Source organism: Heteronotia binoei, chromosome 2, assembly GCF_032191835.1.
Source record: "Heteronotia binoei isolate CCM8104 ecotype False Entrance Well chromosome 2, APGP_CSIRO_Hbin_v1, whole genome shotgun sequence".
Taxonomy (NCBI): Eukaryota; Metazoa; Chordata; class Lepidosauria; order Squamata; family Gekkonidae; genus Heteronotia; species Heteronotia binoei.
The window spans coordinates 111,938,001-111,951,240 of NC_083224.1; the positions used below are offsets into that span (position 1 = coordinate 111,938,001).

General features: G+C 41.6%; 1 protein-coding gene across 3 annotated transcripts in view; it reads right to left on the bottom strand.

Annotated features, from left to right (window-relative positions):
• Positions 1–719: 719 nt before the first annotated feature.
• The window catches only part of LRP8 (LDL receptor related protein 8), a 381,576-nt gene continuing 369,055 nt past the window's right edge, over positions 720–13,240 (bottom strand). For all 3 annotated transcript variants that reach the window (XM_060231840.1, XM_060231841.1, XM_060231839.1), the window contains 6 exons: positions 10,313–10,454; positions 4,978–5,130; positions 4,088–4,333; positions 2,792–2,860; positions 2,440–2,612; positions 720–1,308 (listed from right to left, as the gene is read on the bottom strand). In XM_060231840.1, the coding sequence (XP_060087823.1) occupies positions 1,270–1,308; positions 2,440–2,612; positions 2,792–2,860; positions 4,088–4,333; positions 4,978–5,130; positions 10,313–10,454 (822 nt within the window). In that variant the 3' untranslated portion in view covers positions 720–1,269. The remainder of the gene's footprint in view (positions 1,309–2,439; positions 2,613–2,791; positions 2,861–4,087; positions 4,334–4,977; positions 5,131–10,312; positions 10,455–13,240) is intronic.

A 13,240-nucleotide genomic window follows, 5' to 3' on the forward strand; every position in this document is an offset into this window, starting at 1 on the left:
ATAGAGAACAAAATTCTTTATATATATGGAGCAAGACTGCTGCCAATTAATTTTTCTGATTAAAGCTAGTATCACTGATGGCTGTCAACACATGAAAAGGTCTGGGAGAAACTGAGCTGCAATTTGTAAACATGTATTTTGATGCATTGATCACTTTAAAGCATAAAGGAACAAACTGATTCACAAATCCTTTAAGCTAGCCAAATGCCAGTAAGACTAGAGATATTTTTTTTACTGTTAAGCATGTATACACAGGAGAAAGTTCCGCTTTTTATGGGGCACTTCCTGAAAAATTTGTTTAGGATTGCAGATTAAGATTGCTAATTTGATGTCTGAAAATTCTGAAGTTATATTTTGGGACAGCAGGCATATGTCACTGATCCAGAGCTCTGCCTATGCATCCCTGTGCACACAATTGATACCTCCAATTAAGTGAATGGGGAACTCTTCATACAAGTTACGTGTGCCCATGAGATTTACTGGATTCTTCTTCTGGAACAAAATTTGGTTTTGTTTTATGCGAGCACTTTCTTTTTTAGACAGTAACTGATTATCCTACTGTAACAACACTCAGTGGCTTTAGATTTCAAAGCAAAATTTCCACAAAACATCCCTTAAGAATTCAATTACTCTACTTCCCATAGATCTGGGCTAGTCTTTGTAAAATATATTCATATATTGATATGTGTATATATATATATATATATATATATATATATATATATATATATATATACACACACAGAAAATCTATGCACAGCAAGGCAAACATACAAAAAATAAATACTCTCACCCTCTAAGTATATATACAGAACAAATCTTATATCCAGAATTCGTTAATAAATATTCTAAACAGCTTTATAGACCTCTTTTTCTCTCTTATGTTGATGGATAGCCACAAAGTATGCTTGATATATTTACAAAACCTCTATAAATATAGCTTTTAAAAATGATGTGCAAGCTACTGACCCTTGGGTCCAGCTGGTTATATACAGTTAGTAGCTCAGCAGCAGAATAGCCTCCTCACAAGTACAGATGGATAGTGCAAGAAGTTAAAAAGGTGTATAAAAGATTATACATACATAATTCTCACATCCTTTGGATGTTTGCAATTTATTACAACTTTGTGGTTACCCCTTGTAACATAAATTAAAGGGGAGAGGGAGAAGGAAATGAAAGAAAGACGAGTTTGTGATCCACAGCAAGTGTGTTCAGTGCATATCTGTCAGTCCAGCAGTGCTGTAGGGTTGTGGTGTAGGTACACAGTCCTCATGGCAACCCATCATCTTCAAGACTTAATGCTACACGCTGTTAAGAAAGAAAGAGAGAAAAGCATCAATACCCCAAGTGCTGTTGTGCTCGAAGGGCTACAAAAACTGAATCTTGGAAATGGATTTCCTATATGCATGAAATCAATTCTTTCTTTATTAAACACTGGCCTAATAATGGTCAGCTTCATAGGAAAATAGCAATAAAAACAGGACCTATTTGCACTGGCTATCTAGAGTTCCGTTTTTAAGTCACACTGGAATGTTGTAGAACACTCAATATTGTCCAAAAAGTGAACCATTCAGTGAGTCTTGTCTTCTTTGCTACCACATATTTCAGTGAAGAGGAACTGCTAGCCTGGACTAGCTCCCTGTTGCCTTTTGACATTTCACTGCATTCATGACTGCATTCAGACATCAAAAACTGTAATTAAGCACTGGCAATGGACACTGTTAGCTGAGTGTGCATGCTCCCCACATTCTTCCTCCTATATCCTCTCATGTGCAGAGTGGGATTGATGATGATGATATTGGATTTATATCCTGCCCTATACTCTGCATCTCAGAGCAGTTACAATCTCCTTTATGCCCCCCCACAACAGACACCCTGTGAGGTAGGTGGGGCTGAGAGAGCTCTTACAGCAGCTGCCCTTTCAAGGACAACTCCTGCGAGAGCTATGGCTGACCCAAGGCCGTTCCAGCATGTGCAAGTGGAGGAGTGGGGAATCAAACCCAGGTCTCCCAGATAAGAGTTTGCACACTTAACTACTACACCAAACTGGCTCTAGTCTGATCAAGCTTCAATTGTCTGTGACGATCAAGTGCAGGTGCCTTGGCAAAAGTGGAGCTTGGTTAGTCCCCAGAAGCTTGTATTCTATACTAGCATTTAACCAAGGTATAGAATCCCAGTGTGTGGGGAATAAAGTTCAGTTTGCTGAGGCGCCTGCATGTGGGCATAGTGGCAAACTGGAGCTGGATCAAATTGTGATGTGTTTAATCAAGTTGCATGCATAAAAGTAGAGGGGAGGTGGGAGAAGGCAACAAGCTGTGTTTGTGCCCAACTGCAGATCAGTTACACTGAGCACAGGACTGAACTACATGGCACCTTAAAACTCTAGAACTCTACGACTAATTCTGAAAGGTTTCTCGGAAAGATCAATCCGAAGCTTACAGCTGGGTATACATGTCCAATCTGTGCTGTTCTCCCAATATGGATTTCATCTTCATCTTCCTCTTCTGTAGTTTTCCTGTACACAGGGTTATCAAAGTTCATGCTTTTTGTGTTTTTCCTTTTCCAGTTTCTCCAGATGAGGTATCCTCCCATGCACAACAAACCAATCACCACTAGAACATAGAAACAAGAGGATAGAAACATTTCTAGTTACTTTGGATGATTTCTAGTTACTTCAGCTGTAGTTCTCCAGCTAGCTCTCCAGACAGGTCTCTGGATCCTCTATACCAAGTCAGACTATCAGAGCTGACCTCAAAAATCCACTTTCCAAATCAAGTAGAAACATGCTTACCAACAGGAACAACAATTCCAATAATGGCAGCCATAACTGTTGATCCAAAACCTTGTCCATCATTAGCATCTGCAACAAAGAAAAACAACTCAGGTTGAATAAAAGAGCAACACATGGACTGCATCAGGAGAATACCGGGTGTCTATAGAATTCAGTTGCTTTTGGCACAAAGAAAGTTATGGCAAGAAGCACTTATTTGTTTTCACATACAGGAGCACACCTGAGGCATACTCACAGAATGTCGTGAGAAAGGCAAATGGCAGTCCATGTCCACACAAGAGAAATACAGGTCTCTATTGTCATACACAAACTTTACAAAATATCTCCAATGCCTCTGTCTTCAAAACTACCACTGTACAAAACAAATACCTTAAAACACATCAGAAGAATAATTGTTTTTATATCCCACTTTTCTCTACCATAAGGAGTCTTGAAGTGGCTTACAATCATCTTCGCTTCCTCTCCCCACAACAGGCAACTTGAGAGGTAGTTGAATTCTGATGGCATGCAAATTTATTAATATTTTATGACTAACAATTACTAGTAAGGATTTGTGCTACTCCCAATGTTTCAACAAGCACATAGTCTTATTGTTTTTGTTTTGGCTTGAGGCCTGGAAACAAATCTGTTCTGGTAGAAAAGATGTGGAGAATGAATTTTAGTATTTGGGTTTAAGGCTACGCCAAGCAGAAAACTCACCCTTACATTAACAAAAAACCTCATGCAACTCAGGAATTATCTGGAATTGAAGACTGAAGGTGTTGTGGCCACACTAAGTCCGGGAGGTGGGCCTGGTACTGGCTGGAGAATAGCTTTCAGAAGGTGATGCTGAAAGAGTGCTTGGCCTTTGTGGTCATGCAAGGCTCTGTCTTATCACCTAGGCTTTCAACATCTTTATGACACTGCTGGGTGAGATCAGCCAGAAATTTGGGTTGGTTAATACCAGTATGCAAATTATACTCAGCTCGATAATATGCTTCTAGCCAATCCCAGGGAGGCTGTAGAAACTTTGACCTGGAGTCTGGAAGTAGTTTCGGAGTGGATGTGGGCTGATAAACTGAAGCTTAATACTGACAACAAGGAAGTGCTGGTGAGCGTAAGGTTTGATCCAGGCATCACCTGTTCTGGATGAGGTTGCACTCCCCTTGAAGGAACAGTTCTATAGTTTGGGGGTGCTCTTGGACCCAGGTCTACTGCAGAACTACATAGAAATGTATACTGCTATCTTAAAGAGACAGCATCATTACCATCCCTTGAGGAACAGAAAGAAAAGTGGTTTAACCCCTCTTTACTTACAGTGTTGGGAGAGGTTACTGTTTCCTGTTGTTGTCATCTTAGGCTTTGCCAGGCTGGTTGTGGTTGTGGGTGAATGAAAACTTGTAGTGCCCACGAAGATGTGTGATTCTTGGCTTTCTGTGCTCACATTACTGGTGTTGCTGGTTGTAACTATGGTGGTAGTAGTGGTAGTCATAAAAGCAGTTGTAACAGTGGGGAAATGAGTTGGAGTAGAAACTGGCACAGTAGCTGAGGTAGTTGGAAGCTCTAAAAACACAGTATAACCATCACCTTAGTAGGTACTCAGGACTACAGTTTCAAAACTGTATGACTATTCAAAACTATGAGACAATAAGGAGCAATAATGAAAATACTCCACATTGTAGAATATTGTGAGTAACACATCTCTTTAAAGATAAAGAAATTTTAAGAAACTACAAGAAAAGATCAACTACCAAAATCATCAAAAAAATCATGAAGTTTATGAATGAAGACCAGAGCGAATGGCGCTTTTAGATTAAAAAACATTTTAGGGGATGTGTAAAAATTTTGTGGTGCCCTCAATAGTGGCAGAAAAACAACAAATAGAAAACTAGTTTTATCTCCCCCCCCCCCAATTCCTTCTCAGAAAATACAAAAAAAATCAGGCTAATCAATGAAGCTGATTGACAGTGGGCTTAGGAAGTACTTTGGCAGTGGAGTGCAATGTGCAAGTTCCCTCTTTGCATGTCTGTAAATGGTCTGAACAGAGAATGGGAAATTAACTTGTGCACTGTGTTTCTGTGTAACATTAGAAATTACTATACTAATGAATATTTATTCACAGTGTTCCAGATGGCAGTGGTAATGGTGTTTCCAGGGGAAATAGGAATAGGTTACATGGAACTCCACAGAGTAAAAGTTATCTTTACCTTTGTAGCACTTTTTCATGTCAGGACCTAACCACATATTGTCAGGGCAGGCACATGTATACTTTGCAGAATGTGGAGATATTTGAGGTGCAGGAAGACAAAGGTATTCACAGCCTCCATTCGGTAGAAAACTCAGTTCACAAGAGTCTGGAGCTATATGAGGGAAAGAAAATAACAACCGCATATAAAGATATGTTTCATGCTCTTGATCATAATTCATTTTAAGTTTATCACATGTTTCCTATCTCATAGAGTTTTGGGGCTTTTTCCTCTTTTAGAACCATTATAATCTTGAGTCATATTCATGAATGCATATTACCAAGTAAATGGGTGGCAATATGAAGAAGAAGAAGACTGCAGCTTCTCGCTGAATCAGAGACTCAGAGCGGCTTAGAATCTCCCCCCACAACATCATGAGATAGGTACAGATATAATCAGAAATCAGTTTCCAACTAGAGCACACTTATTTGAACGTTATGGGTGTTTCACACATGATGACTTTCCTATACAGATACTGCTTTCATGTAGAAGTCCGCATGGATCCCTCCACATGTAATGAATTATTTGGTGATTGGACTAAGGAAATCCAAATAACTTCATAGGACTCACTTCCAACAATAAAATACCTTTAGAATCAAGGCATTAGAAGTCTTTTTTATTCATCTAACTGTATAAAGAAAATATACAACAGTAGAAGTACAGCAGTAGTATTTATTTCTTTATTAGATTCTGCTTATATCCTCCCCTCCCCTTGCAAGCAGGCTCAAGGTGGGTTACAACAAAGAGTCACATCTATTAAAACAATTAACTAATAAAATAGGTTGATACTCAATTAAAATAATTAAATAATAGTTTAAATAAATATTTAAAACATTTAATATCCAGACTATTAAAACATTTAATAGACAGAAGACAGACCTTCACACAAAACATTTAACATAAGATTATAACAATTATTGGTTCCAGTCATAATTTCTCATATGGGCAGTTCATGTGGGCAGTTCAGGAGAGGCCAAATAGTTGGACATTGGGCATCCACTGCCTCAACCAAAGGCCTGGTGGAACAGTTCCATTTTATAGGCTCTGTGGAACTGTAATAGGTCCCCTGAAGGGCACAGATCTTAAATGGGAGCAAGTTCCACCAGGCTGGGTCCAGGACAGAAAAGGCCTGGCCCTAGCTGAGATTAAGTGGACATCTGTTGGGCAAAGGAGAACCAGTAGATGGACGTCCATGGAGCGCAAGGCTCTCTGGAGGACATATGGGGAGAGACAGTTCTTCATATATATCAGTCCCAGGCCAAACAGAGCTTTAAAGGTCAAAACCAGCACCTTGAACTGGATCTGGTACAGCATCTGTCAGTTTGTCCCAGCTACCAGCAGTTTAAAAGGGCTCTGTTTTAATCCTCCTTCTTTTATGTTTGTGTGTGTGTGGGGAGGGGAATCTGGAAGCTTTCTGGACCTAATGAGAGACAAGATTATTAGCAATCCAATAAAATGTTACACTAGCATGTCTGACTAAGGAAACTCAAGTTCAGATCCTAAATCATCTATGAAGCTTACTGGGTGATCATTTGCCAAACATTCTCTCAGCCTAATAACCTGTGGGAGGGAAGAAACACACATGTCACTCTGAGCTCCCTGGAAGATGGGCAGGATAAAAATGTAAATAGATCACTAGACAGGTAACTCTTTTAGAACTGCAGAGTCCGCAAGTCTGTCTTCCTATAGTATCTTCATGGCTTCACCCCTGCTTTTTACACAGAACAATAACGGAATTTTCTTTGCTGTCAAGTCATAGCTGACTTATGGTGCCCCCATAGGGTTTTCAAGGCAAGAGATGCTCAGAGGTAGTTTGCCTCTGCCTGCCTCTGTGTCAGGACCCTGGTATTCCCTGGTGGTCTCCCTTCCACATACTGGCCAGGGCTGACCTTGTTTAGCTTCCAAGTCAGGTTGGGCTGTCCAGGTCAAGGCTTACAATAACATATTTGTGATAATTTTAAAGCTGTGTTCATGTTTGACGCTGTCCAGGTTACCCACAAATCAATCTTCTTTTCTCTTCAGCTAGAACTGTAAACTCTCCCACCAAAATATGTATTATTTCACCATATAACAGGCTGTAAATAATATTTTATATTGTTACATAATATGTTATTAAGGAAGAATGAAGGTTTTCCCATTAAGAGTGTTTCATCTGCATTCATATGGTTTTCTGATGGCTCTAGGGGGCTTCCTGTTGATTTGTTGATGCCCCAGTTGAATTTCTAGAATAACAAAATGACCCAGGCAGTTGACACAATCACTCCCAGGAGCTCTGTCTCAAGTGTTAGAGCCCTGGTAGCCCCTGGCTTACAGAGAGGATGTGGGCAATGAAAAGACAAGGGAGACAGCTAGAGTGACAGTGGAGAAGATCCAGGACAAATTGATTAAGACATGTGCAAAATTAAAAGATGCTACATAGCAGTGATGGCTGCAAATAAACAACACTTTTCTGCCACCATTGTTTCTGCACAGTGTAGGCCAGTGGAGCTATTCTGGATAGTTAGAGGCCAGTCGGGATCTAGTTTGCAGGAAGAGGTGGCCTACTTGGTGGCCTGTAATGACCCCTTTGTTCAGCACTTTGCAGATGAAATCTCTCACATTTGTTCTGATTTGGACTCTTAAGGTAGCACAGACAGGGTTGGATGGTACTAGGGTGCCAATTTATCGATTTGTTTGGGCTACTTTTCAGTTTATTCTGTCTCAGGATGGGAACAGGATCCTTGAAAGTTTGTGGCTTTCCACCTGATTGTACGATCTTTTCCCTTCCACGGTTACTTAAATCTGTGGGGATGGGGGGAACTGGCTGACTGGGTTTGAGAGGTTGTTAATGCTTCTTTTGTTAAGTGTGATGCATCCACTTCTAAAGAAGCCTACTCTGGATCCAGCAGATCTTAATAATTATCAACCAGTTTCAAATGCCCATTCTTCACTGAATAGGTAGTGGCTGGACAACTCCAAGCTTCCTGGATGAGATGAAGAGATTAGATCCCTTCCAGTCTGGGTTTGGGCTTGTTTATGGGACTGAAACAACCTTGGCCACACTGGTGGATGAATTGTGCTGGAAGATAGACAGAAGGAGTACAATTCTGTTGATTCTGGGCTGGAACTAAGAGGCACCATTCTGCAGTGATTCTGGTCCTACCAAGATTGGTTTCAGAAGGTGGTGCTGAGAGACTGCTGCTCAGCCTCTTGACCTTTGGAATTTGTGGTCTCACAAGGTTCCATCGTCCCCTATGTTCTTTAATATCTGCATGAAACCACAGGGTGAAGTCATCCAGAGAATAGGGCTGGGGTGTCACCAATACGTAGATGACATTCAGCTCTATTGTGTGCAGGGCTCTTTTTCTCGCAGGAGCTCCTCTGCATATTAGGCCATGCCCCCTGATGTAGCCAGTCCTCTTGGAGCTTACAGTAGGCCCTGTATGAAAACCCCTCTAAACTCCTGGAGGATTTGCTACATCAAGGGGTATGGCCTAATATGCAGAGGAGCGCTTGCTAGAAAAAGAGTCCTGATGGTGTGCATCCAGATGATCCCAGGGAGGCTGTAGAAACGCTGATCTAGTGCCTGAAGGCAGTTGGAGTGGATGTGGGCTAATAATCTAAGCATTAATCCAGGCAAGACAGCAGTGCTACTGTGGGCAGAAGGTCTGACCTATGATTTAAGGTGTCACTAAACCCAACACTTAGGCAAAAAATATGCTAATAATTATTATTAAATATTAAATAATTGAGTTGAACGCAGTGGTCTTATAGCCCAGTTCCAAATGAAGGTCCTAGCTATTTTTTTACTCAATTTCAGTTTTTTCTTACACAGTGGTTAGAGCTCTAAAATATGATACATAATTCTACATTAATCACAAGCAAAATAAAATTACACTATAATTAATATCATAATGTCATGTATTATTATTCACACAGGCAACGCGATGCACAAGGTCCGTCCTTGAGAAGTATTCAGAAACTTCAGCTGGTGCAGAATGCTGCAGCCAGGATGTTGACTAGAGTGGGTTGTAAAATTGTATCACTACAATTTTAGCTCATCTACACGGGCTCTCAATTTGTTTTTGGTACAATTTTAGGTGCTGGTTTTGACTTTCAAAGCCTATCAGGATGTCAAACTCATTTGTTAAGAGGGCCAGATCTGACAAGAATGAAACCTTTTTGAGCTGAGACACATGTGTAGCAGAGATATAGGGCATAGACAAACACAAAGATTTTTTTTAAACTTAAAAATATGCTTAAAAGATTAGCACTCTTGCAATATTTTGTTTATTTCAGTCTCTGATAACTGACACTACTTGCTCTGAATTATTGCATCAAAATCTGGAGACAATGTCTGTGCTGTGGCAATCTTGACTATGCAGTTCAGGTGTTGTTCAGGTGTGTATCTGTAAGTTGCACACCTACTTTTGATTTATTGACATTCATTACAGAAATCTCAGGCTCAATGCTTTGAGCATAAGCCCCAGAGTAAAATATGAAATGGGTAGGCATTGCAAGCTTTTCTACACAAGTTGCTTCATGTGCTGGTTAGCCAATGGAGAAAATAGAGAGTTTGCTCTGTAGCTTGATTGAGCAAGCCTGGCAATACAAGCTGTGATGCAGAAGGAAGCGAGAGAGGGAGAAGGAAGAAGACAACAGTGAGTTGATAGGAGCCCTCTGGAGGCCTGATCCGGCCCATGGGCTGCATGTTTGACACTCCTGCCCTGTATGGTTTGGGACCAACATACCTGAAGGACTGCCTTATGAATGTCTCCAGCACTACACTCATCTTCAGAGGCCCTGGCTCCAAAGATCTGGAACTGTCTTCTCAGGGAGATTTGTCTGTCCTGTTCTGTTGCAGTCTTCTGTCAGTGGGTGAAGAATTTTTTTCTGTTCATATGGCCATTTCCTCAGCGATCTGTCCTTTCTGACCCATGTTTTGATTGCTCTGCGTATCTTAATTCTGTGTTTTAATTGTTTTAATGATGTGTGTTGTGTGTGAGGGTGTGATGTTAATGGTTTTAAAAATGATTTTATCATATATGTTTTAAATTGTGTTAGCTGATTTGGTGACTCTTGTGAGGGCAGAAAGGTGGAATATAAATTCTGTAAATCAATCAGTCAATAAAGCATAATCCCAAAGTCTGACATGGGTTTTGCAATACAACCTTAAGCAGAATTACACCCTGTTAAGTCCAATGAAGACTTAGAATGGTTATTATATAGTGTTAAAATATTATGTGTGGCTCTTCCTCTGATAACCTACTGCAATTATAAAATTTTGGTCCACTATTGTATACAAAGCATTCCGTACCTTTTGGCTGTTTCAACTCATGAAACACTACAATATCATGTGGGTTATTGAGATTCTCTGCTAAAATAGAGATGTCCAGCCCATTCAGCCGGTTGGCACTAAAGATTGCCTCATTCTCCAGGTCAGTCCAGAACACCCTGTCCTGAAAGAAAAAAAAAGAAAAATGAAACTGCATTGTGCACCAGATCAAATATCTTAAATATGTCCTCCTATGTATCAATCTTCTTGGTGTCTTCTTAACATTTCCATTCAGAACCCTGTTCACATACGAAGGAAGTGGGCTAGAGTACCATTAAACTCTGTCAGGTCTATCCTAAATATACATTTCCAAGGCATTGTAAAGCCAACTGAAATCAGTGGTATTCAGTGCATCATAAGCACATTTTGGGATTTCAGTTACTGGTTCCTAATCCTCTCTGGATGGTGATACCACCTCATCACATGGATCATCTGATCTATGCAACTGCTTCTGAGGACAGCCATTGCGGCTACTTTGTCTGAGCTAAGAAGGTCCTGGACCCTATAGAGCTGGGAGGGTGGGATTGACCTCTTTCTTGAAACCACTTCTGTTGCTCTGACACTTTAAAGTATCCTGAGGGGAGATGGGCTCAGAGAAGGAGATCCTTTTCCAAGACCAACTATTTTTTTATTTATTTTATTATTTATTCTTTGTTCTTATATCCCGCCCTCCCCACTGAAGCAGGCTTAGGGCATCTTATTTATTTTTATACATTCTCCACAGTCCTTTAAACTGTAAGCCAACAACTGGAGGGAGCAAACATTAATAAAAGCAGGAGTGATAATGCTATTATAAACAGGAAGCCCAACATGTGCTGGAGAATTCTAACACAATGTTTTCAGGCGGCTTATTAAGAGATAGCATTGAGAATGTTCTGTTTAGATAAATTATGAGGAAGTGAAAGGTAAGAAGGATGTAAGCTCTCCACTTTTTTGAAAAGAGGGAGTGTTATTTTATCCTTTGCTGTATAAACACACATACACTATTTCAAAGATCTCCCTTCCTCCAGCATATTGCATTCTTCAAAGGAAAGCAAAGAAAATATCATCTATAGAAACAGACTGCACAAGAAAAGAAATTCTAGAGATGAACTAGCCCAGAGTTGAGGCATATGTGCTCAGCCTACTTATTAAAAGGCCATCATGTATTTTAAACTGCATTTATCTGCCTTGTGTCACAATAGTAATTCATGAACAGTGTCAAGAGCCCTACGGGGAATGGGCGGAATAGAAATTTACTTAAATAAAAGTGCCTCTTGCCATGTATTCTTTCCACGGCATTCTGACCTATAGTTACCTCAGTCTCTGCTATGCTTCTGCTGCTATCTTTCCTTGTAACTGAATTAAGCATTCTTCTCTGCCTATTCCCAGAAACAGTCAAGGTCATGGCTCTGTCTCTGAGTGATTATGTGTGCACCTGCAACAAACTGTGGGAACAGAACCTTGGTAGGAGGGTCAGCTTGCTTGGCACCTTTTAGTTTGAACCTGCAACGGCTGGTGTAAATGGGTACAAGAGGGAGGCATTGGCCTGCCATAATTAGTTTTCGCAAGAACCGTCTTGCTCTGTGGAAGTTGGTATTTCAATAAAGTCATTTTGTTCAATGTACGATGTTGATAGCTGATTTACCAGGGACTTGACAAACAGGATCTGAAGGGATTTATTAGAAACTGGAACACTCCCAAGTATCCTAGAGAAAATGCCACTCCATGCTAAATCTTTCTTCTCTTCCAAATTAATTTAATTTTCATGTAGAGCAAGCCACTGGATTTCTGAGGTTTTATCAGGATTATTCGACCTGTTTCAGGGTACAGTTCCCCTCTCCACAGCTGCCCCAAGGTGATCCCTTTTCACCCCTCTTCCAGCAGCTTTGGTGGGGAGCCACTCAGAGGTTTAGATACATGCTGCACCGTCTCCTGTCCTTACCTGTATCATGATCCAGCTAGGCAAGCCCAGCGGGACAAGGGGGGGGTGGAAGGCGCCACCAAGTCACAACTTACTTCTGGGGCTACAAGACCTCCAATTCGGATTTCTTCCTGTTGGAGGGTGAGCCAAGGCTGCCCAAGCACAACTCCCACCCTCGCTTGGATGGCCAGCGAGACCAGGCCAGAAAACCCCTGCAGGCGAACATCACCTCTCCACTGATCCCCAGCCCCGGACTGCAGCCGGGACCTCCACTTGTGTGCGCCAGCCTACCCTAACCTGCTCTCTCTGCAATGGAGCCATCCGCCCCCTACCCAGCCACCCCACCTGAGGGCCAGAACGGCCTCTTCTTGCAGGCGCCCTCTAGCCCAACGTCAGCCCAACATGGAGCTTAACTTTCAGTCCTGGGCGCTGAAAGTGCCCTGTTGTTTCTGCTTGCTGGGGGGGTCAGAGATTTCTTCCAGCCCCTAAGCAAGCAGAAGCAACACAGAGCTTAACTTTCAGTCCTGGGCACTGAAAGTGCTCCATTGTTTCTGCTTGCTGAGGGTTCAGAGATTTCTTCCAGCCCCTAAGCAAGCAGAAGCAACTGGCAGCTTAACTGTCAGTCCTGGGCACTGAAAGTGCTCCGTTGTTTCTGCTTGCTGAGGGTTCAGAGATTTCTTCCAGCCCCTAAGCAAGCAGAAGCAACAGGAAGCTTAAGTTTCAGTCCTGGGCTCCGAAAGTGCCCTGTTGGTTCTGCTTGCTGAGGGGTTAGAGATTTCTTCCAGCCCCTAAGCAAGCAGAAGCAACAGGGAGCTTAACTTTCAGTCCTGGGCACTGAAAGTACTCCATTGTTTCTACTTGCTGAGGGGTCAGAAATTTCTTCCAGCCTGTAAGCAAGCCGAAGCAACAGGGAGCTTAAGTTTCAGTCCTGGGCTCCGAAAGTGCTCCGTTGTTTCTGCTGGCTGAGGGGTCAGAGAATTCTTCCGGCCCCTAAGCAAGCAGAAGCA